Consider the following 25934-nt stretch of genomic DNA (forward strand, 5'->3'; position numbering starts at 1 on the left):
GGAATGTTCCTCTACAATGAATTATAAAGATGAGAACAAGCTAAGGAGTGTGCTGGGTTTCCCGACTTGTATGCTGATCTTCAACTCTCGAGTACATGCTCAGGCTCCTCACAGAGCTCCCATCTTGTGCTCAGGAACCTTCAGTGCACTGGGCCACACGCTCTCCTGTCTAAAGGACTAAACTGGTGGAATGCTGCAGTTTAGACTACTACCATAACGTCTACAACCATCTCAATCTAATACTTGAAACTGAATTTCCTCTCCAAAGGTGTGAATGGTAAAATACACATTCTATTATGCACTGAATTACTACTGTTACCATTTCCAACAAAAGAATACTTTAAAACATGTAAGCCTTAATACACTATGGTTCTAAGCGCATTCTAAACAATGACTTGTAACGCTGCTTTACATATAAAACAAAAATCCAGAGATGTAAAAGAGCTAACCCTGACATGTAAAATAAATGATAAAGTCTGCTCAAGCTGGCCTACAATTTCCTAAGACCTCCAACACCAAAAGCATGTGCAATTATCATGTGTAATAAAGTTTTTGGAGAGGGAATGCTCACTGCCTCGATCTTTATACACTGAATACAGGCTGTATTGAACTGACACTGAAAAACCATAAATTTTTAGAATTAAAATTAACCTCAGACTTGAAATACTCCCACCACTAACATATGTAAGTGTAGCGTGTTGAGGGTGGCTGGTATTTAAATGGTAGAGTTCTCTATAAGAGCTGCACTTTCCCAAGTGAAAACTGAGCTGCTGAGCAGCCACTGGGGTACTGGAGTGTACCTGCCGAAGAAAAAGGTAGGAAGTAAGCAAGACGTGCTCTGCCAGGGGAGAGGAGCTGGCAACAAAAAGGCAGTATGTCTACATGGGCTTTCAACCCAATTAGGTCTTCGGTGAACAGGAAGGTGATCACACTGCCAACATAATCATGCACGCTCTGCTCTAAGTGGCTTCACGGCTGCACTCCTCAGTTGGCGACCATCAATGCATCATCCAGGGGTCAAAGGCATAAAGAGACTTTCCTTATTCTGAGGAGGGTCTGGCTGACCTCTTCCTTTGTGTTTGTTCATCTAGTTTCACACTCTTGCAAAGGCTGGGTTCTCTTCTGATAGCTTGAGCCTGTGTAGTCATTAATGTTTAAGCCATTAAGCCTCAAAGAACGGAGGCTGGGGGCCTTACTCATCTTGACATTCCTCTCTTGGGTACTTGCTTGTGAGTGGAAGTCCTGGAGATCTTGCCTGGCATGACAACACACTCCACCTATGAAAGGCGGTAGAATAGCTCCCTGATAGATTCTTCTCTCACCTACAGTGATTCCAGAAACAGATGGCTTTATGTGGGGCTGCTAAGCTAACGCTCCTGCGATTCATCCACAGACCTTCCCATTGGGATCAGTTTGCAATCTAGCTGGGGACGCAGGCCAGTGCCAAGCCCCTTGAATGTTTAATTTTAACTTAGCAGTTTTAGCTGGAGAAAGAATGTTAGACTTTCACTTGCATGTGACTGAACATTTAATTTAAAGAACTCTTTTATAGCCAGAATTTCAGGAAACTAAGACTGTCTCCTTAATGAAATTATACGATTTTAAATTTGTATCCAGGCTTAGAAGGCTGGAATTTTCCCACTATCATCTGCTATCCCAAAAGGAAAGCTTTTCTCCATGATCTCACTCTTTTAATACTTGTATGTTTCAAAAATGTATTCTCTGGTGTTTAAGAACTTAATGTCCAGCCAGAACTCTGACAGGATGTACAACAGAAAATGTACTATTTTCTCAATTTCCAGCCAGGGACCTTCTATGAAAACAGTGCTGTGGATATTGATTGCTCTGTATACTCTGAATGTATTGCTCTGATTTGGTTGATAAATAAAATGCCAGGCAGGAAGTATATTATAGGCAGGTCAAGCAGAGAGAAGAATTCTGGGAAGTGGAAGACTGAGTCAAGAGACGCTGCCAGCTGCCACCGCCATGAGAAATAAGATGTAAAGTTCTGGTAAGCCACAAACTACATGGCAACTTAGAGATTGATAGACATGGGTTAACTTAAGATATAAGAACTGGATAGAAAGAAGCCTGAGCCATTAGGCCAAACAGTTTAAATAACATAAGTGTCTGTGTGTTTATTTGGGTCTGAGTGGCTGCGGGCCCAGGTGAGACTAGAGATAACTCCAGCTACAAAACAGCTGATGTGTGATTGCACCATAACTTTTCTACTTCATTCAACATCAGTTTATGAAGCACCTGCATGCTCGGCATGGGACTCCTCATTAAACGACATAAAAATAAGAAAGAAAAGCAAGGCAGCAGCCCCTGGGAATGTATGTCACGTGAACTGATGGAAGTGTGGATGATAGAAGAATGAATGGAAGGAAGAATGGATAGGTGGACAGATGGATGGATAACAGATGAGCCTAATAGATTAGCCACAATCCAGAAGACCATGACACATAAGTATTGGTAAGAGTTTTCCTTGATAAGATTGGAGAGAATGGATGATGTAGATTTCTGGGACAGAAAAGTTCACTGCAAAAGTACAGAAGAGGCAAAGGACATGACATGGTAGGGGAGAGCTGTGAAGTTTTGAGTGGTTCTGGCACAATGTTCTGGAATTATAGCCAAAGGAGCAGTTAGGTTTCCAATTCTGGAGGGTCCTAACAAGTAGATTAAAGATTTTTACCTGTTACGTTAGTATTTTCTAGTCAGCATTTCCCTACAATACTAATTCTATGAACTGCTCTACTTTGGGGTCCAGTTCATTTAGGGAGTGATACACCCCAGAGTTTTTCAGAGATTCATAATATACTCAGGTATCAAGTATAACCTGAATATCCTTTTCAAGAGAATGCTGACATCCATCAAAGCCAGAGTTCTACAGAGAGCCATAGGAGACATGGTACACTGCTCAAGAAGAGGAGACCAACAGCTACTGGCTCTTTAGTATATCATGATACAAATGATTTTTCCCTTTACCCTACCAATAAGAAAATGGCGCCTTGCCTATGGCTGAGACTGAAATTGATGTCTAATGAAGCTGGAAAGAGCTTAATAACAAGAAGTTACATCGTCATAAACACGGGAATAACCCCACTCAAGGTTTACTTTCTAAGATTACATGGTTATGTGATTTAATGGTGGCTAGAGATGGAATAACCAGAGCACAAAGGCTCTTTGCCTAGAGACCATGAAGAGGGCCCTCCTTCTGGCACAGCATAGAATTTTGGCGGCAAAGCCTACTTTCCGGAGAAGTCGATGTTAGAGAAAAAAAAAATCTTGTTGGTTTCATGTGTTCTCTTTTCAATTTTAATTTTTATGACACATTAACTATATGAACTGGAGGATTTTCTTGGTGTACTTGCTTGGATGTTGTTGGAACATTGTGGGAATTAGCCCAGATTCTTGCAATAGCATTCAAGAGAAATAAATACCTAATAACCTCCTTATCCCAAGCAGCCACTCAACACACACAACCAACATGAGTGACACCCAGTCATTTCTCATGGAGGAGACACCCCAAAAAGAGAGTGGACACAGCACACTCAGAACATCTAGCCCCAGGACACTCCAGAAGAAATCACTCCATTGCATAGATGCTTTCAATCAGGCAGTACAAAGTCCAGAAACACCTTAGTACATTATAAAATACTGTACTGAATATAATAGGATTTGCAAGTGTCTCGGGTGATTGGGAGAGACTCCTTATGAATTATGAAATGTTGCTGCACAGTGAAAATACTGCATATTGAATACCATGGAAGCACATTCATTTCAAAAATGGTTAAAACAGTAAATTTCATAATGTTTTGCCACCATAGTCACAATTTTAAATTAATGATCAAATTAAAGTATCCCTGATTTATATTTGTCCAGAAAATTATTTGCTTTATATCCTACAGAGAAAGTGAGCCTGCCATTTTTCTTTTAAGATGAGGAAGAAACAGATAGATGTGGATCTTCAAGGTAGTTGATCAGAAAATACAGCTTGGGGATGATGACTGAGGAAGCAATGGACAGACATTCAAAGGTTAGAAAAGTCAGTGGGAATGAAGATCTAACACAGGAAAGGACAACCATGGTTTGGAAGAATATGAGAGACTGCTGAGGAGAATGCTCCACGGGGCATGGATGTGGTAAAGACACAGGAGAACCAGGAGACAACAACCACACACTGAGTTTCAGAGGTCCTGACACCTGCTGTGGTTAGCTTGCCTTTAAAAAGGGGAAATAGGAAACAGTTGAAAAGGGGAGATGACGGTTGAGACATTGTTCAAGCATCAGTGTCCCCAAAGATACTTCTGTGGTGTGCTCACATACTGTGAAGCAGGGATTTGCACGGCCCCTGGGTGAATCCAACCTTGGCACAGGCAGCTGAACCATGCCCACATTCTCTCAGACCTCACTTGGCTCTTTCTATACAGTCCTCCATAGAAGCTTGCTCCAATGCAAAGGAGGGGTTAAGACAGGTAGAAACCCTCTGACTTCAAATGTGAGGAAACTAAAGAAATTTCCAGAGTGTTATCTCTTGTTCCAGGGAAACACACTAGAACAGAGAAAAATTAAATCCTTCATAATGCTATGCCTTTGGGCAACCTATAAATTGTAGATCTTCCATACATTTTGGACCTTAGTGTTTTCTAGTAACTCAAGGACTCTGCAGCTTCCTTCGATCTGAACAAAAAGGTCACCTAGTATTTCAAGGTTAGTCTCTTTGATGGTCCCGTCTAAAAAGGCAGAAACTGATTGTCTACTCCTGGACATTTTGAAGCCAGAGAGCAGCTCGTCCCCATCTAAGAGCTGGACATGGAAAGGGAAGCTGAGACAAGTGTCACTGCATTCAAGGTGTCAAATCTGATGTCACAAGATGGGTGGAACCTAAGTCTCCAGAACCCTGTCACCAAATACTTAGTCCTAACAAGATTAAATGAAACATCTATAACTATAAGAAGCATAGCTAGTTTCTAAGAGGAGTGGTGTGAAGAACTGAAAAAGAAAATAAAACTAGTAATTATTGTGGAAATGTGCACATTTAGATTACCTGCACAGTCTCTGTCCTTCACTTTTTTTTTTTTTTTTTTCATTTAAGGATGAGCACATTTTACTTTGTGACATTTGGTTGTAAGGCTTGATTTAATAGCTGAGACATCTCTCCCACCCAAGTTTTAACTTGTAATGTGAGGATATTATGGTTTACTAAATAATTTATTATATATATTTTTATTTATGTGGGCATGTATATATATTATATATCATACTTCTGTTAGCTATTTAATCTATGAAATACAGATCAGGGGGGAAATGTAGTCATAAACCTGTTGGTATAAAGATAAGCAGTTTATTTAATATCTAATTAAATGTGGTCACCAGAGAAATCACAGCTTATGAAACTTTATCAGAAAAAGATTAATCCATTTCAAGCTCAACCCAAATGTCACAAGAGAACTCATGAATTTAGATAGGAATCCACTTAGTATCCAGAGACTAAAAGGAACTTATATTACTGGCTATATTTATACCTACTTCTATCAAATTCACACACTTTGTAGCAATCCTTGAATAATTACTAAACCAGAATAATATAGTAGTCAATGTTTTTTCTAAGTTTTAAAAACTTCTAAAATATTTCATGACTTTATGAACTTGATTCTTTCAAAAATCAATCCAAAAAATTATACAAACATGACATTTTAACTAATAATTCAAAAAAGTGAATGCTATATAGCTATACATTGTATAAAAAAAAAAAAAGGATTGAGGATTGAGGCTGGAGAAAGTTATCCCTTCAAGGGCTCACAAACTCATTAGCTCCAAGGGTAGACAGACAGGAAGACAGAGAGATAGGAAGAAAGATAGACAGAAGCAGTCATATCTACAATGATAATGAAAACAGAATCTGGACACATGACTGCTGTGCTGGCTAGATTGATGTCAAATTGACACAAGCTGAAGTCATCTGAGAGGAGGGAGCCTCAATTAAGAAAATGCCTCCACAAGATCAGGCTGGCAAGTAGGGCATTTTCTTAATTAGTGATCGATAGGGAGGGCTCAACCCATTTTGGGTGATGATATCCCTGGGCTGGTAGTCCTGGGTTCTATAAGAAAGCAGGCTGAGCAAGCCATGGAGAGCAAGCCAAGAAGCAGCACGCCTCCATGGCCTCTGCATTGGCTCTTGCTCCAGGTTCTTGCCCTGGTTGAGTTACTGCCCTGACTTCCCCTAGTGATAGACCATGGAAGTGAATATAAAGCCTCTCCCTCCCAGCTTGCATTTGGTCATGGGTTTCATCACAGCAATAGTAACCCTAACTAGGACAACAGCCCAGCGTAAAGACCTGACCTTCCCATCTAACCCTGGAATTGCGTGACTCCGTTGAACCAGTGGGAGTCAGCACTATTATGAACAGGATATTCTCATCCCTTTCCTCAGCCTCTTTATGATGATGGAAAGTAATATGGTCCATCTGGAAGCATGGGGACACTGTTTGCATGTATATAACAGTGTAGGTAAATTAGTACGGCTATTCTGAAAAAAAATATGGCAGATGTCCCAAAAACTAAAAATAAAAGTAGTATGTGATCCAGGAATCCCAGTACTGGATATATAAACGAAGGAATGGAAATCAGTACGGCCATCCCTGCACTACCACATGACAGCACTCATGAAAAAGGGTTGAGAGGAGGGAGTAATTGAACAGCAATACACGACCAATGAGGAAAACACGATGCATTCACATACACACAGGAATGGTCACCAAAGGAATGAAATCCCAACACTCATGATAACATGGAGGAACCCATAAACCACTGTGTTAAGTGAAATAAGCCAGCCAGAAAGAGACAAGCGTCTCATGCTCTTACTAAAATGTAGGAGATAATAAAACAGGTAATCTCATGGAAGTCAAGTGTAACATGGCTCAGCAGAGATTGAAGAGGGCAGGAGAGAGGAGAGAGAGAGAGATACTGGTGTGTGTGGGCACCAAGTTTCAGCTTGGAAGCCATGCTGGTATTCTAACACAGATTGGGGTGGCTAAGGTTAACACTAGTGCACTATTTCCAAATACCTAGAGGAGAAAAATATAAATAGTCTCACCACAAAAAATTTTAAGTATATGCCAAATATTCTGACTATATTATTGATGACAGATGGCTATAGGAAGCCATCACTGTACCCCATAAACATGTACAACCATACTGTCTATTAACAAGAAAGAAAATAGTCACCCTCCCACAGGCGGGAGAGTAAGAGAATAAAGGGAACCCATCTCCATGGCAGGACATCACAGTACAAAACACCACCTCAGACTTCAGTGATAGACACTGCACTCTTGTTTTTAAGCCATTTATTTGGAATTCATCAAACATGGACCTGCTTCATGTACTACTAAATGTGAAATAAACAGAGTGGCTTCTCTTCCTAAAGATTTCTGGTACTAGAAAACACTCCTTATAAAGAAAATTTAACTATAAATCAAACAAGTAAAATGAAGTTTGGCTTCCAGTTTTTTTCATGAGAAGTGAATTATGTCAATAAATTAATCTTATAATTAAAATAGAGAACATAATTATACTCTTATAAATTATTAGAAAAATAATTCATGAATTTGTGGAGAGGCTTAAATAAAGCATATAACTATATAATCACATGATAAATTATTTCATAACTTACAAAGTTGATCTGAAAACTACAATGAAGCCATTATTAAGACTCGGGGAAGGCAGAAAACAGAATAGAGACTGAAAATGGAATCACTAGACAACAGGAAAGGCTTCAAAAGAAAAAAAAAGACTGAAAACCACTGAGAAAAATCACAGCTCGAAGCAGAAAGGAGCTTTTGAAAGAGACAATGGGCTCCAACACCAGTAACTCCTTCAGAGGAAACATCTGAATGCACTCACTCAGTACTTTTTAAAATCCCTCAACCTTAGGGAAGAGACCTACACACTGAAAGAGCACTCCATGTTTCAAAAATTGCTTAGTAGTGAGATATATGTTGGAGACTCTTCTTTGTTGTTGTTGTTGTTTGTTTGTTTTTAATTTTCAAGACAGGGTTTTTCTGTGTAGCCATGGCTTTCCTGGAACTTGCTCTGTAGACCAGGCTGGCTTCAAACTCAACCTGCCTCCTGAGTGCTGGGATTAAAGATGGGCATGCACCAGCACCATCCGGTAAATATTTTAAAATTCTTTAGTTACTCAAAGAGCAGATAACCTCTAAGAAGAAATCAGATAAGAGTATGTATCAGCAAAGCTTGAAAAAGGGCTCCATATGATAAAAGCCATTTGTATGGAAGAGGCCCAGGGAGATGCTCAGCAGGTAAAAGTGCCTACTGTGCCATCTGAAGGCCTGAGTTCAGAGTCCTGGAACCCATATGAATGAGGGGCATGGTAGCCTGAGTCTACAATCCTGGCACATGCAGCTAAGTGGAAAGCAGAAGGGAGAATCTCCCAGAAGCTCATGGGGCAGCTAGTCTGCGGCACACAGCATAGCAGCAAGGAGAGATCCTACCTCAAGGTGAAAGGAAGACCTGATACCAGAGGTTGACGTCTGACCTCCACATGTGTACCCTGCCATGTGTGTCCCCTTCATGTAGAAACACGTGCACATACTAACAAATGAAGGGAGAGAGGATGCTACCTGGAATTAATCCCCTCTCCTACACAACCTTTTGTCTTGGGTTGTGGGATTTGAATTGACTTTTAAATTTTCTTGCCTTCATCATGCAAATTATTTAAATAAGCATGATACCAATTAATAAATGTAAAATAATTAAGCAGGAAAAAAAAAAAAAAACTACTAATAAGACAGAAGGGCTGAGGATATGGCCCAGTAGCAGAACTTGCCTAACATGTGCTAGGCCTTAGGTTGGATGCCAAGACATTAACAATTAACTACTTCTACCGATTATTGTTTACAGAGGAACTAGGCTGCAAGGAATTATTTGGCAGAAACACTGGAAGGAATCATGCTGTAGATATAAGAAAATACAGAAAAGTATTCTAGAAGGAGGATGCAGAGCGAGCAGCACAGGGCTGGTCTGGGTAGAGACAACGGCTTATCTGATGGGATGGCATGTTAGAACTTCATTCTCATCTTTTTAAAATTTTCTCCCACCCTAACCCTCCCGGTAGCTTTAATGTCTGTCTTGAGACTCACTCTGTAGCCCAGGCTGGCCTCGAACTCACAGAGATCAGCCTGGCTCTGCCTCCCGAGTGCTGGGATCAAAGGCGTGCGTCACCACTCTCAGCCATTCTGATCTTTTTCAAAATAAATTTGTCTCTCTGTATTTCAGATACAAAAACTCAATATGCATAACTCAGGGTTAAAATAATTCGCTATTTTCTCTAACAGGAACAGTTCTAGGAAATAATGGAAAGAGAATAATGGCAAGGAGCCAGCCCCAGGAGCTAACAGTCTGTGAGGACAGTCCTAATTCTATGCACATAGCAATAAAACACTGATAATAGAGAGATTCCAGAAATGTAGAATTCTCACAGTCACAGGCCTTTGTCCTAGGTCTGCAAGCCAGGAGGGAGCACTCTGATGTAAGATATGTAGTCTCACAGGAATATTAGTATCCACTTTACATAAAGATAGAATGTTTATACTTTTAATTGAAACTACAAAGGATATACTAATAAACCCATTATACTGATAGCTGACTATCCAAAATAAAATGAGATCTTTAGCAAACTAAGTTATAGGTAGATAAACATTTTATTTTCTTATTTTCACTTCTGATATCCAATTTAGCTCTTTATGTTTATAGGAATGGTTTATCCAGCTCTAGCAACAAAGAAAGATCAAAGGGAGAAAGAGAAAATTTTAATTTCTCTACTAAACATAAAAATTAATTAACAAACTAAGAAATTGCCTATAATACTATTTAGGAAATGCCAGTTTCTTTATTATTTTAATATTTTAGGGAAACTTACAAATATTTCAAAAGAAAAGGAGGTAAATGACATGAACAAACATGTACAAAAGTCTAGATTTGCTCACCATTTCCTCATTTCAGAATTACAAATTAAATGGCTAAGACTGTTTCTTAGGAATAAATCATAAATATATACAAAATTCACTTGTCACTCTTTAGAAAATAATTTACACTCAAGAAAAAGCTTTAAAATGCTTAAATGGTTACTGAAAACATTAAGCAATTAAATTTTGGGTTGAATGAAGTAAATTATACGACAAAGCCACTGAAGTTATCCAACTATATGATATGTAACCTCTGAATCCCATAAAATTGAATATTTACAAAAGAATGTCCAATGACTACTGATGAAGTGTTTATGATAGTGTGGAAAATAAATATGGTAACAATCATGTATACCCTTATCTCAATTTAAAAGATGTAAGTATTTTAAAAAAAAAATCAGAAAGACCTATCCCAATATTCTACGTGTATGTTTTTCCAAACTGTAATACAATTCAATTTATCCATTTTTATGTTCCTAATATTATGTAAATTTTTACAACAAAGACAGTATTTTCAAAATCTTTTCACTTGGCACAAAGAGTTGTTCATAGGCAAAGTTTCTTAATTCTCTTTCTGATCTAGCTTAGGAACCCAAGACTCTCACCACAGTAACTAAAGACTTAGGTGTAACTAACTCTAACAACATGGTGGACACGGGTACTTCTCTTCATACCACCTTCTCTTACAGCATCTAAATACTGCTACTCTGTTGCCTGCCTTCCTTCTGATCCAATCTCTGTTCGCTTGGAGGGTTCTGCTCGCACTGACGTCTTCCTGCAGGAAGGGTTCAGCTCTCTACCTTGTCCACGCTCATGTCTCCCAGAGTGAATTCCACCTCACTCAGTCTCAGCTGTGAGTCATCAAGTGTACCCCCAAAATCCAAGTCTACTTTTCTGGCCCAGAACAGCCTCCCTTCTTGAGTAGTTCTGCAGCTGGTGGAGCAAACTGTCTATCTCATCTCACCTCCTCACCTGCACATCTAAGTGATGTTTCAAATTTGGAAGTTCAAATGGATTCTTGGTTTTTCCCTCCAATCTGTCAGACCTGCCACCTTTGTCACCTCAGTGGAAAGCATCTTGTTCCCCTTAACAGATCAGGTCAAAACTGTCCAGAGTTCTTTCTGTCTTCATTCCAGCTGTCAGCAACCTGTATTGGGTCTCCCTCAAAATACTTCAAGGATCTAACCTTCCCTTCTCAACACCCTCAGTACCAGTGTGTGCCATCCCATCCTCTCTTCCGGATGTTACAGTTTGACTGAAATGCCCCACTAGCTCATGTTTTGAACACTTACTCGCCAGCAGGTGCCCACATTTGGAGAGGCCGTGAGGTCTAAGAGGCAGGTTCTAGGTGGTGGAAGTAGTCACCTCAGATGAGCTCTTAGATGTCATAATCTAGCCCTGGTTCAGGTTGCAATCTCTACTTCCTAGCCCAATGTCATGTGAATGAAGAGCTGGCCTCTCACTCCCAATGCCATGTATGGAGCATCCTCTCACACCAGCAGCCAACATAATTCTTTGCTCTCTTAATTTGACTCAGTAAGAAAAAACATACATGAAACACTCACAAATATTCTTTCATTTGTTTCTGCTGGTCACAGATCTCTAAAGCATGCCTACATGGGTGCAATAACCTGACATCTCATTGCCTCCTTCTACCTCTGCCTTGCTCCAGATCATTCCAGATGTAACAGCCAAACTGATCCTTTTCATCCCTAGATTAGTTCATGGCACTCCTTCAAGGCAAATCATTCAATGTTGCCCCAAGTTTTCACTCACGGAAAAGCTGAAGTCTTTCCTGTGCCCTAACAGACCTTCACAACTCATCTCCAAGGCTTTCACTTCTATATTCTATTCCCACTTACTGTTTTCCAGCCATCCCCATGTGAGGCGATGTGTCCCCATACATGCCTGTGCATCAGGCATCCTTTCCACTCTGTGTGGTGTGGCAGGTTCCTTTTCTTAGGACCTTCCTAACAAACCCTTCATGTCTTCACTTCTTTCTTCTTCCACACTTCTCACATCTTCAACAATGATCCTAAACACCCTTCTTAATTTTTATAAAGATTTTGTTTTTTATTTGTGTTGTGTTGTTTTTTGTTTTTTTGGTTTTTTTTGTTTTTTTGGTGTGTGTGTGTGTGTGTGTGTGTGTGTGTGTGTGTGTGTGTGTGTGTGTGTGTGGTCACGCACACATGCACGCATATGCATGCAGATGCCCAGGAGGTCAGATGAGAGCATAGGATTCCCTGGAGCAGGAGTAACAGATGGTTGTGAACCACTTGATTTGGGTGCTAAGAACTTAGGGCCTCTGTGAGAGCCGTTAGAACCCCTCCCTCAGTATTTTATCCACCCCCTTAATTTATCAGATTGCTCTCTATACTCCAACCCCATGTGCCTGCCCAACTTCCTCATCCTGCTCTGTTTTCTCCTCTCTCCACTACATACACCACATGTAATAAAATGGTTGAAGAAGAAATCTTAAGAGAGCAATTAGTTCAATCGGCTATCATGAAGCAGGATGGCTACTCTGGAAATTCAAGCTCAAATTCACTTTATCTTGATTCTTACATGGGAAAGAGTGGCATGACCCCATGTGAGATGCTGTCCAAAAGAACACAACAAAGACCTCCTCAAGAGAAGCTGATACTCAAGGTGGCCAAAAAGGACACATTCAACAATAATGAAATCCTAGGACACAAATGAAGCTAAGCCTAAGTTTTTTAAAGACTGGCCTGCAGGTGAGCCTTAGGAAGGGCCAGAGTCATCTATCTCTGAGAAGGCAGCCCCTGGGCTACTGGCTAGATGTTTCCCTTTAGCTGTGAAGACTGAAAACAGAATAGGCTTTAGTAAGAGTAACATAGACAAGAAATCAAATGGCCATGGGGGACACATTGTTGAAGTCCTATTTTGAGAGTGCCAAGGATCACAGGGGTGGATGAGGAGAAGGAGGATCTACATTTGTTGGTAGGGCTTACTTATATAGACAAATGACAGGATGTGTACACTTTTCTATTTTCTACTGTTTGTCTGTCTGTTAATGTAGACAAGGGTCACCCATTTACTGTGTATCAAAAGAATAGTTAAAGCTATGACACACGCACACTCTGCAAGCAGCAATCTCTCTGAAGGAGGGATCTCTGAAGTAACAAAGAAACAGAGCTCTGGTAAATGCGTGGATTGAACGTGCCAATTACAAAACACTGCATTCCCATGAATAACCGAAATGGAAATCAGGACAGGCAGCATAAGTGCAGAACAGCATACAAAGGAAAAGCGTTGGGAGGGGGCGTTCCTAGAGCACAGGGGGTCTACTAACTCTGTATTATGGAATGTTAAAGTCCATTAGAACTTCATTCATGCAGCAGAAGACTGGAAGGTGTGGGCTCACCCTTCCTGAACACACTCTCACCCTCCACATCCTATATCCTTTCACTCCTCACCCTGTGGCTAGAGAACAGACCATCCTCAAGAACACGAACACGAACACACACACATACACTGAGGGGGTGCTTCTGTTGTGAAGACCCCATGGAAAAGGAGGGGCCAGGGGAAGAAGAGAGAAAGCATGAAGAGGGAGAAGCAGAGAGGACAAAACATCTCTTTAGAACCACTGCCTGCTTAGCATTTGTTTCTGAGACCAGAACACAGCTCTAAGACTCATTTTATATGTGCTGTGTTTACACACATCAGTAAATACGGTTCCCATCCCTCTTCAAAACAGCTACTATAAATTATACACTGGGCCATATCTAGCTCCTCTTCCCATAAAAGGCCTAATAACTAGTGAGGGTTCAACATGGGGAGGTAGGTACTGAATGGAAAAGAGTGAAGTCTTTGACTCACGCCTTTAAGTTAATGAGATCACTTGGAAAGCATCTACTGACCACAAAGTATGTGTCAGGCACAGCTCAAAGAGCAAGAAGTCAAGACATAAATCCCTGCCTTTGTAGGTCTCCTACCCTATTGTATTCATAACTTCATCTCAATTTCTAGATTTGGGCTATCAAACAATCTAAAGTTAGGTGCATTAGAAGGTAGACGTAAAGCCAGTAAAGCTATTTGTAATTATTATTTAATAATTATTAATTAGAGCCCATCATTACTTCTAGGATTTTCCCTGAGTACAGCCTGCATGCCAACCACTGTTCTAGATGTTGATCAAACACAAACTCACTCATGCTGACAGGGTTTGTCATGACTTCCCATTACAAGGCCATCACCAGCTCTACCAGCCACACTGCTCACTTTCAAATCCAGACAGTATCTGCAGGAAAACCAGTCCTAGACAACAGTGCCCCTGAAGGCATACTTGTCCTGGAACCTGACTTTAGGGTAGAACAGAACTGTGGAGTGTGGAGGGGTGGCCGAGGAGCTGCCGCAGGTCATTCATGCTGCTATAGAAGTGGACTGCAGATAGCACCAGAGAGACTCTCTTCCCATGTGCTATAAAGGTATTGCTAATGCTGGGAAACCATGTGGAGGTGAGTGATTCTGCTGCTCAGCCCTATTAAACATGCGATTTAATATGCTGTGCCTCCAACAGCTCTGATCAATGAGTCATTCTAAGTCCTCATGGCCTGAACATTTTAACTTCTCCTCCACCCAAAGCTTGTTGATTCTGTATTTCATTTAATTGGAAATAAAGCTCAATGATATAATAGTTCAAAGGAAAAACATGGAACAGACAAAGAAAGAGCAAATATGATCCCAGACTTGGGAATATTACCCCAGGAGGCCAGGGGGCTTACCATTAAACAAGGGGGGATCATGTCACTGGGGCTTTGTTATATTAACCCAAGATAATCTCAGAAGTCAGCAAGATGTGGGTTATTAAACACACACACACACACACACACACACACAAAGCTTTTTCAGAATTCTTTCTCACTCCTTCCCTCCCTGCCTCTGTTAGACTTACCACGCACAAATCTTGCCTTCCTACCTTTATTTTTATCACTAATATGGCATCACTAACATCTGCTGGGGTTTACTGTATTAACTTTCCTCTAATCACATTACTTTATTAACCACCCCCAACACCTTACACACACACACACACACACACACACACACACACACACACACAATCTCTGCCACAGAACTGTAACTGTTTTTCTCTAGTTCTCTTGAGTAGAAACTGAGTATATCTGTTCACAGTCACTTGGCTAACAGGCTGCAGACTAGAATCTGAACCGGTTCTTGCCAGTTTCCAATCTGTGGCCATCCTGTCCTCTCTTTCACAGCTGAAAGACTACATGTGACTTTTGACGAAGGAGGACGAAGTAAACATCAGGAGGCCTCTTGCAGGACTCTAGGATGATACCACATGCAGAGGCCTCAGACTGCTGATTAGCCCCAGATCTGGAGTCAACACACGCATAAGGCTGTGGCTTCGGAGCAGCCAGCCTGGTAATCCTTCCAGATGTTTCCTGGGGGAGGGGACTTTACAAGAAGGGAGAGACAGGAAAAACAGAGCTGGCTTGCTAATAACCTCCTGCTGGGGCCTATCCTCCTGCCTCTACCCTCAAAAGTGGTTTCCCACCTTAAGGCTAGAAAATTTAGCTTCCTAATACCAATCTGAAAGATTCCCAGAAGGCAAGGGAACAGGAAGGACACCTCCATACAGGGGACCTATTTTAGTGGACATTTTTCAATTAATGATTATAGAAACTGAAGTCATTTCTAGTTAATACTCTTACCTTTTAGGATCCAGTGACTAAACGCAGAAGGGCTAAAAAGTAGAAGTATTTCCATGTGTTAGCCTTCATTATGACCTTCAGAATGACCCAGATGGAACAAGGAAGGCAAGTGCTTTCATGACACATGTGAGATGAGTATTTGACTTTCACACTTCTGAACCTCTTCAGGACAAGGAAGGGCCTGATGTTCTCAAAGGCGGAGGCTGTGCATGATGTGCACATCCAGGGTGTGAAATATTATCCTGGGTAGAGGCTGTGTATGTGTATGTGCATGGTGTGGATGTCCACAGAAGTTATGCATGTGCACATCCATGGTGTGAATATTCTCAGAGGATGGAGGCTATGTATGTGCACATGCATGGTGTAAATATTCTCCTGGGTAGAGGCTATGTATGTGTATGTGCATGGTGTGGATGTCCACAGAGGGCGGGGATTATGCATGTGCACATCCATGGTGTGAATATTCTCAGAGGATGGAGACTATGTATGTGCACATGCATGGTATGAATATTCTCAGAGGATGGAGACTATGTATGAGCACATGCATGGTGTGAATATTCTCAGAGGGTGGAGGCTATGCATGTGCACATGCATGGTGTGAATATTCTCAGAGGGTGGAGGCTATGCATGTGCACATGCATGGTGTGAATATTCTCAGAGGATGGAGGCTATATATGTGACATGCATGGTGTGAATATTCTCAGAGGGTGGAGGCTATGCATGTGCACATCCATGGTGTGGATATTCTCAGAGGGTGGAAGTTGTGCATGTGCACATCCATGGTGTGGATATTCTCCTGGGTAGAGGCTATGTATATGTATGTGTATGTGCATGGTGTGGACATCCACAGAGGGTGGAGGTTATGCATGTGCACATGCATGGTGTGGATATTCTCAGAGGGTGGTGGCTGTACATATCAACGTTGTGGACAGGAGGAAGTACAGAGTGTTATACATGGTGCTGTTGCCAAGCCACTCTGTCCCACAGGACCTGGCTCCCTGTCATGGGGAAGGAGAGTGGAAGTGAGAAGGATGGGAAGGATAAGATTACAACAGACAGTGAGACTGAGGCTCCTGGCTGCACATGGCCCCTCATTTCTTCAAGGAACAATCTGACAGCATACTTTGATTTGAAAACATTATACATCTCAATTGTAATTAAGAAATTCCGACTGGCGTGAATATGTAATATACACTCTGTTTTTGCAGATGCCTTTTCGCCCGGCAGGCTGGTGCCGACTTTAATTTGGAAGAAATCCATTTTCATACAAAGGTAACCAAGAGTGACAGGAAATAGAAAGCCTACATCATTTATCTTCTGTGAACTTGGAACAAAATCAGTTAATTGCTTTTCTGGGAAGCTATTTTATAGAATCATGACATTTCGTTTGTCTACTCTTACTCGTGACATAAATGGTGATTTTTAGAAAATGCTGGTCATGAAAATGCTATGTTTAATCAATATATCTTAAACTATTTCAGTGCACATCCTAACAAAGCAAATCTAATCAACCAAACAGTTAGTTACTCTATCCTTGTAGATGAAGGATCAATCACAATGAAAGCTCCTCATGTAGTCTGCTAACTGACACTCAAATTTAGAGATCTCTTTCCAGATCAACAAAGCTGGCTTTCGCCCTTTGGTTAAATATGTTCCCATGCCAGTCATCAGAGGTTTGTGTAATAGCATATTCAAATCATAGCTACTGGTTAATAGAAAATGAGCAGTAAGATATAAAGGTTTTGGAATACCACCGCAGACACTGCAAACTTCCAAAAAAGCGAACTGCAGTCTATGAGGACACCTTGGCAAGCAGGGGGAGGGAGGGCTTGCTTTAATATGCCTCCTTCAGATCCTTCAGCCAGCAGGTAAGCACAGTATTCTTTTTCATGGCTCTGTCATGTATGTATCTACCCCAATTGCCCAGCATATGAATAGGTACTAAATTTGAGTCTGATATGAAGTACTTTTCCAAATAAAAAGTTACCATTTTTAATAACAGTGTCATATTACCCCATGAGTCGTAGATTGAAAGACCTTAAAACTAGGCACACTTAAGTTTCAGTGTACTCAATGCCCAGGAAGGTCTTAGTGATATATTTACATAAACATGTTTTTTTTTTATAAAAATTGCAAATCCCACAAAAACTGTATCTGAACCTATACGTTAATAGTCTCCAAAAGCTAAACCTGGAATAATGTTAAGAGGGGCGTGTGTGTGTGCGCGCGCGCGTGCGTGCGTGTGTGCGTGTGTGTGTGTGTGTGTGTGTGTGTGTGTGTATGTGTGTGTGTATGTGTGTGTGTGTGTGTGTGTGTGTGTAAACAAAAATAACTCAATTCAATTGGAAAATATTTGCCAAGCCCTGTCTTATGATGTTCTAGAATGCATGTTTCAGCTGTTTGTGGAGTCCCCTGTCTCTCACCTAACAACAGATACCTTTCCAAGTGGCACTCAAGGGGAGACTCACTTAATGAGGGGTGGCGTCAAGAACAGGAGACTCAGCTATAACAACAAAAATATGTTTTTCATTAAACCCCCAACTGAACTGGGGTAAACCAGCTGAGAGGCAGGTGTACTGGTAAAGGGACCCTCTTGAGGCCTCTAACTTTCCCATCCACTGCAGTAGATTTTCTACACTAATGACCCGTTATTGGAGAGTAAAGAATTATAACAAATAGCCCTCTGTGGCAGCAGACAGAATGAAGTTGTTAAGGAAAGAGCACAGACTTGATGACATCTAAAAACAGGCAAAAGAGATTCACAATTTCTCCATTTTCAAACAAGTAACAATACTGTTCCACTACAAGGATGGGAAAGATGAGAGAATATTCTTGGGACTAGAAGGCCAGTTTTAAAATTAGTTGCAATGTGGGATAAATTGCAAATTAAAAAGGAAAGTGCTAGAGACCAATTTATTCAATTCGTAGGGATGATAAATACCCTGAAGGCAGAGATCACATTATAGATTTTTAATATCTCAAGTTACATTGCACCGAGCCACCAATCTGATTTTCTTAGGAGGAATGTACTTACACAATGCCAAACAACTATTTACATGCACATGTGTGCACGTGAGGAGGCCCCCAAACACTCCCAGTTATCTCCTCTTTGTCAAAGCAGACCCGGCCTCTTTGACACTCTCAGGACAGAATGTGGGGAGGCAGCAGGCTGCATGTAGGAGCAATGAAACAGTTTCTATGCATCACTCTGATCTCTCTCAGTATGCCCTCCCTCTCTCAGGCATGACGTGATCCTCTTGCTGTAATTATCAAACTAGTATAATACATCAATGTTCCCAATCTGGGATCCTAGCATAATGACGTCCAGAGTACTGATAACTCACCAAATGCCTTCTTAATACTGTGCTGGTGTGTGCACAAGGCTACACTGGGTGTGGAAAACACACCTCATTGCTTTTAACCAGAACTAAGGACCTCGCTGGATTCTAAATGAATGAACAGTCACCTAACAAACAGAAGTGGCTGCAGCATTAAAAAATCATTTTAACAAGGACTTAATGAAAAGGAAAATTGAAACTGGTGGTGTAAGCTGGCCGCCACTGTTCAAGGACCCGCTAGACTCTTTGACAGCAAAGACCATCTGATGACAAGGCAAAACCAGAGAGCCCGAGGAAGTCAATTTAATATGGTGGCATCCATGTGTTTCCTACAAACTTTTATAAACAAATGCCTAGAAAACATGTGTTGGTGTTTTAAAGTTTGATTCTCAACATCCATATCAGGCAGCCATAGCTACCTGTAATTCCAGGTCCCAGGCATCCAACATCTCTGATCTTCATGGGTACCTGCACTCACATGCATAAACCCATACAAACACACACACACACACACACACACACACACACACACACACACACACAATTTAAAAAATAAAAATAATTTTTTAAATGCTTGGAGAAATTACATTGTTTTCATTGTTTCTAATGATTCCTGCTTCCTAATTACTAGAATACATCGTAAATGTGTAATCAAAAGAAGCTACTGGTGCACATCACCACATTTCCTAATTAAAATCTTAGTAAACACCTCCTGGAGTGCAAAAGACAGTCTCTCTCTGAGTGACAGTCTCTGGGTAACAAGGTTATCTCCCAAATAGCCTATGGGGAGTTCCAAGATGATGGCAGAGAAATGCTTCGCTCAGCCTTGTCAAAAACACAACAGGAAATGCCAAATCCTTTGTTTCCTTTGGTTATTAAATTGAATTAAGATGTGAAGAACACTCTGGTCACATCATTATTCCGTCTTTAAAGAAGAACATGTCAAAGGGAAAAATGACTTAGCGATTCCTAAAGACTGTGTTAAAGAACGGCTATCTCAGCTCCTGTGCTACATCACAGAGACAACCAAAGCGACCACACACAGTCCTAATCCCTTTTCGGGAGCTCGTGACAACCATCATCAATTTGGAATATGGTATGAGCCATGCTACTTTAGAAAGATTGTTATCCATCCAGATTCACTGTTCACGTAGCTAGTCACTGCCTTTCCTACCACCTGTCAAGTGACTGGCCTGTTTAGAATTCTCACACTCAATGTATCCACTCCACACACTGTGTCAAGCGACGAACAAAAGTCAAAATGCAAACCAGGAGAGTATGAACTGAAATACTTCCTTCATTCAGAGAAAATGCTCATATAGCCGAACATTTTTATAGCACAGGAAAAGCAAATGTAAGGAGTCCGTTTAATTACTGTGAATGAATCTGAAGCACAAGTCTTATAAAATGAGTGGGATAGTGAGTATATAGGAATATCAACCAGACTCACTACTGGTTTAACATTTTACAAAGTCTTATGAGACTTCCTTTCAGAAGTTTATCATGAAAACCTCTCAAAACTGGTAAAAATATTAAGCATTCCAAACTATTTTACAGAAAACAATTTACCTCCTTGAAAGATGAATTACAGCCTTTGAAGTGTTTTATATTGCTGTCATATAGCACGGTCAATACCATCTTGTTCGTCAAATTCCATGAACTCAAGCAAAGGAGGTCTTCCTTCCCTAAGTAATTCCTACACATGCACAAACACATACAAATACATACATACATATGTACATGTATTTTCAGTACTTAAGATAATCCTGTTATAATGAATTTGAGAATTTAAAAACTGTAACTTCCGTCTGAGGCCTACAAATCTTACCACATCAATGGGGAGGAGGAAGGGGCAAGAAGATGAAGCCTACATTTTCAAGCCATGTTGCTACTGCCAATGAGAAGGGACTCACCTCTCCTTGCTTGGGGATGTTGAACTTAGCAAGCTTGGCCTTGGCTCTGGCTGACTCTGGTTTGTTGGCTGGGACTCCTCTGTAGGACGCGCAGTGCACAGCAGTTTCTGTGGATGACTTAAGCTTAGGAGACTCATCAGGAGCCTGGTCTTGGCCATCCATTGGTCGCACGTATGCTGTAGGTTTCTGCTGGACCAGGCTAGGTTTTGAAGCCAAGGATGGAGGAAAGTTCTGAACACAGTGTCCGCTGCTGCTGTGCTTGGCTGCCATGGCAGGTGGCCTCTCCTGGCTCTGAAGCCCTGCCTCCACATTGCACACTTGCTTGGTCCTTGTCTGCTGTCTGCCAACACCATCTCCAAGCAAGGTCCTCAGAGAGCCCTGTTGTGCTGGGTTGGAAGAAGAAGGCAGTGGTGGTGAGGGTGAGTGACTCCATACCCAGGGAGCAGGTTTTTCACTGTGGTTCTTTGAGATCTACTCAAAGCAACTGTCTTATGCCCCTCCTTACCTGCTCTCTGTTGGCCATCAGATGGCGGGTGCCCGGTCTTCTGCCAGCCCATGGTGCCCCTCTTACTCTGCTGCACAGGGACAGCTGCAGGTGTGGAAGATGCAGCGCTACAGACAGATGAGGGTTGGGACTGGGCTCTTGACTCAGCCACAAAATGTTCATCTACCTTGTTCACGGGAGTCTGAGGAACACCCGGCTTGGGGACGCCAACAAGATGACTCTGGTTGGATCTGTCGGTTAAAAAGTCTTTCATTTCGTCATAATTTCCTAATGTATTCTGGATCCGGTTGGAGAGTTCATCCCCCTTGTTAGTCTGGAGAAATAAAAACATATCCATGGATACTGTTAGAGATAAGACACAGGAAACAGTGGACAGGTGCCTGGCATTAGCCAAGAGCTGAAAACTTGTAATGGATAACCTTGGGGCATATTAAAACACCAGAAAGCGGTCCTTAGTATATTGCGCTATAACCAAAATGTTTTATTATTTATACATATATACTTATTTTATATGTGTATATAACATGGAAATCAGAAAATTTACTCTTGTAACTTCACAAAATGGTCTACATTGCCTTTCTAGCATTAGTTTATTGTTGTTTACAGGACCATTGAAGGTTTTTCTTGAAAATTTAGATTTGGCTCAGTGTAGGTTGGCTTCCAGATTCTAAGTAATTATTTTAGTCAGAAATGCAATGTGTTAGGCTAGAGGAGTCAGAGTGAACTGAGAAGTAATATGAGATCAAATATCCAAAATTCTCCCACCCTAAATTGCCCATATTATGTGCAACCTGAAATGGTCATGAACCTTGGACGACATTTCCTTTTGGAAGAAAGATAAACTCTGTGAGGCACAGCAAGTATGTCTCAGTAGCTGGTCTTTGGTTAAAATGAGAAGTTATTTTGCAATTTCTTTTTTAAAAAAATATGTAAAGAGAGAGAGAGAGAGAGAGAGAGAGAGAGAGAGAGAGAGAGAGAGAGAGAGTGTGTGTGTGTGTGTGTGTGTGTGTGTGTGAGAGAGAGAGAGAGAGAGAGAGAGAGAGAGAGAGGAGAAGAAGGAGAAGGAGGAGGAGGAGGAGGAGGAGGAGAAGGAGGAGGAGGAGGAGGAGGAGGAGAAAGAACAAGAAGGAAAGGAGACAACCTCACAGGGGTTGGTTCTCTCCTTCCTCCATTTGGGTCCTAGGGTCCCCAGGCTTAGCAGCTGCCACCTCCACCCACTGAGCAATCCTGAAAACCCCCAATTCCATTAGCCCTAACGTGTGCCTTGATCCTTGCATGAACCACACACATCAGATATCTAACCTAAACTATTTTGAACAGTGTTTAAGAGCTCAGAAAACCTAACAGATGACATTAATTTTGAGACCAAAGAGATGAAGTCTGAACTACTGATGAAAATCATAACAAGTGGATCTCAGTGTCACACTTCACTGATGAATAAAGGAGTCCACAGAGCCCTGCACACCAAATATCATTAGTTAGGGGTGGAGAGGGTATCACAGTGGCAGGGCTATCTTCCCAGGCTCAACAAACCAAAAACTAACTGGGGTTTCTTGTCGGCTCCTTCACAGGACATTGCCTGCGGCGAAAGGGGAGGTGAAGAGCTGAAAAGCATCTACCTTGTAGGGTTCACTGAAGAGAGAGTAACTGGAGTTAAAGGCGCCACTGTCCTGCTGTACTTCCTGGCTTCTTCTTTCTCGTTCCTTCCTCCGCAACACACTCCTATCTGGTTCATAGACACTGCACCAGGAGAAAGGAGAGAGAACAACCCCCAGAATTAAAGAGCCACACCCAAAGTCACATACATCTGGTCAAAGGACAAATGGTAACAACATCAGGAGCACGGAGGAGATTCAAGCCAGGCTCAGCAGGCCAACTGAATCCCATGTCTGATCATCACATGCTTCCAGAGGGAGAATCCGTAGGACAAGTTCCAACCAGAATTAAGACTCCTCTGCCTGACAGCGCAAGAAAGGAACCTATGTAAGCAACTCTGACAGAAGACTGAGCACCTCGGGCCCACGGTAATTACTTCGGTGTGTAAATAGAAATTATGAGCCTACTTCCTCTCATGACACTGCCTCTGAGTGTTATATGGGAACGCTCCTGGTTGGGATTCTTTGTGTGTGTGTGTGGCATGTCTGTGTTACTGTAGTGATTCTATCATTAACTAGCTCCCTAAAGAGCTGTTAAAGCTCCATGCTGCACTGGGTTTCACAGTTAGGAGCCTTCTCCTGATCTCTGCTAATCAGTCAACTCGTCAAACAACAACTACCGAATCAATTCTTCCTTCTGATATATTTGACATTACCATGCCTCCAAACCATAAAAAATGTGCTCGGAGGAAAGGGTACAGGTGACAAAGGGAAAGAATGGAAACTGACTTCTATCACTGTCATCAGGAGCTAAGCCTTCTGGTGGAAGGAAATTAATAATCGAGTCGCCAAAATACAATCACAGAGCGGCCAGACACCAAATCATTGGAAGTATGAAGGGGGAAAACAAGGAGAAAATAAGGGGGCTAAATCAACCAGTGAGGAGAAAGTGACTCTCTTATTGATGAAACCCACTGGACCCTTGGGCTCACTGGCCTAGTGCAGGCCCAAAGCCCAACCCATTAGAGAAATACACATTCCCCAAGAATTGGTATTGTCCTCATGTCCCACAGAAATAAAGTATGACAGTGACCTGGCCATCATTTTGTTTAGCTTGGTCGAGGGAGCAGAGGGCTGAGCTGGGGGCCAAGACACCCACCTAACCAATTAAAATTCTCCATGGTCCAGAGAGGAGATTAAAAAAAAAAAAAGCCACCCAACTTCTTTAACCCTCAGTGTCTCCATTATTAGGCAGGGGTGTCTTAGGGCACTGTGGTAAGGTCAAAATGAGAGGCTGTGATGCTAATTCAGAAGGAAGAGCTAGGACACTTGGGTGTCTTGAAATCCAGAGTATTACTATTAACATACAGTTAAAAATGAAAGGATCTGCGGGTTCAAAAGATCTCTGTGAAAATAATGATATTTTAAAGTTCAATAGCTGCTACCTTTAGTGGTTGTGTCATGTAGATGCAGGGGACAGTGATTAAAAAGTACTCCTCATCCCAGCTTGGCTCATGTGGCCAGGACATATTTTAAAGTCACTGTCTGTGGGGGTGATACTGCACATGCTTCTGGCAAGGCTACTCCTGCCCCTGAGGCATTTAATTTGAATTTAAAATTAGGGAATACTAAAATATCCAGAGCAAGGAGGCCATTAGCATTTTAATTCATCCTTAGTACATTACCCAAAGTTATTAAGTTTGGGAGCCCAACCAGTGTCCTTACATAAAAAAAAAAAAAAAAAAAAATCTTCTACCAACATCGAGGCTCACTCTTCCACCATCACAGTCATTATCTGAGCATGGCTGAGGTGACAGTGAACAGCACCATGGGGACCCTCCACATACTCATTCACAGCACCAGGCTCCCAAGGCACTATGCTGCTGGTGGTGGCTTGCCCTATGAATCCCCCACTCCTGTAAACGTTCCATGGGTTTCACAGAGTGGCAAGATGGAAGACACATGATTTACGACACAGAGGCATGAAGTGGGCTTTGAACAACAGGAGGTGAGTATCAACTTCTAGCTGTAGATTAATGTTGACCGGCATTTACAAAAAAAAAAGAAAAAAAAAAGGACTTTGCCTCGCATGCACCTGAACTTCCCTTGTCTCCAGCACACACATCCCAGGAGCACCTAGGGCTCCAACTGACAAACAGAGACCTCCACACACATGCCATGCAGGCCACCCTCAGCAGGGACAAAGCCAAACTACAGGCAAGACTGGGGTGATCATGGAGTGGCTTTATGCAAGATGAGCAGGCAGGTGGCCGTTGATGCTGGTTGTTGGGCTTCTGAGAAGGCCCACACACACAAAATTATACCTCCTGCATCTGCTGGCTGATGACTGAAATTCCAGAACTAGAGAATCATTCCTCTGGCTTAAGATGTCTTCACCCCTGTAAAAAATACAAACACCACAAGAAGAGAAAACACTTTAATCCTGACAAGCCTGCCTTTGGTATCTTTGTGTGTACAGGTCTGAGAAGCATCTCCCTCAAAGGCCTAAAGGACAAGGACACCAGACTCCAAACAGAAAGTGCAACCAAACTTTTTTTAAGCAGGGTTATGGGCAGAGAAAAAAAAAAAAAAAAGCTATAGTTTATTTTGCAACATGGCTTAAATGTTTAAAATCAAAGCAAGAGGAGGGACACCAAGGTCAGATCAATAGGTATCAGACCAGTGTACTTCCAGGATTTTAGAGTAAGAGTCAGGTCAGAATTTAGGCAAGCTGGAGGAGAGGGGGAGGCTCTTCCTGTCTAAATAAACCCCTCATCCCTAGCCTCTTTGGGTTTGAGGAGACAAAAACAAAACCACTCTAAAATGCAGTCTGTGGCTAGATACAAGCTTCCTATGTAGTTCTGCCTGTATGACCAGATTATGGCTTCTGACAGAAAGGAC

At 41.7% G+C, this 25934-nt stretch overlaps 1 protein-coding gene across 2 annotated transcripts in view; it reads right to left on the reverse strand.

The window, feature by feature from the left end:
- The window catches only part of Aff3 (AF4/FMR2 family member 3), a 472213-nt gene that overhangs the window by 358395 nt on the left and 87884 nt on the right, over positions 1 to 25934 (reverse strand). For both annotated transcript variants that reach the window (XM_036167292.1, XM_036167290.1), the window contains exons 2-5: positions 25358 to 25432; positions 23058 to 23178; positions 21439 to 21751; positions 20934 to 21319 (exon numbers count right to left, since the gene is read on the reverse strand). In XM_036167292.1, coding sequence (XP_036023185.1) covers positions 20934 to 21319; positions 21439 to 21751; positions 23058 to 23178; positions 25358 to 25432 — 895 coding nt within the window. The remainder of the gene's footprint in view (positions 1 to 20933; positions 21320 to 21438; positions 21752 to 23057; positions 23179 to 25357; positions 25433 to 25934) is intronic.

The sequence above is a fragment of the Onychomys torridus genome, chromosome 18, assembly GCF_903995425.1.
Source record: "Onychomys torridus chromosome 18, mOncTor1.1, whole genome shotgun sequence".
Lineage (NCBI taxonomy): Eukaryota > Metazoa > Chordata > Mammalia > Rodentia > Cricetidae > Onychomys > Onychomys torridus.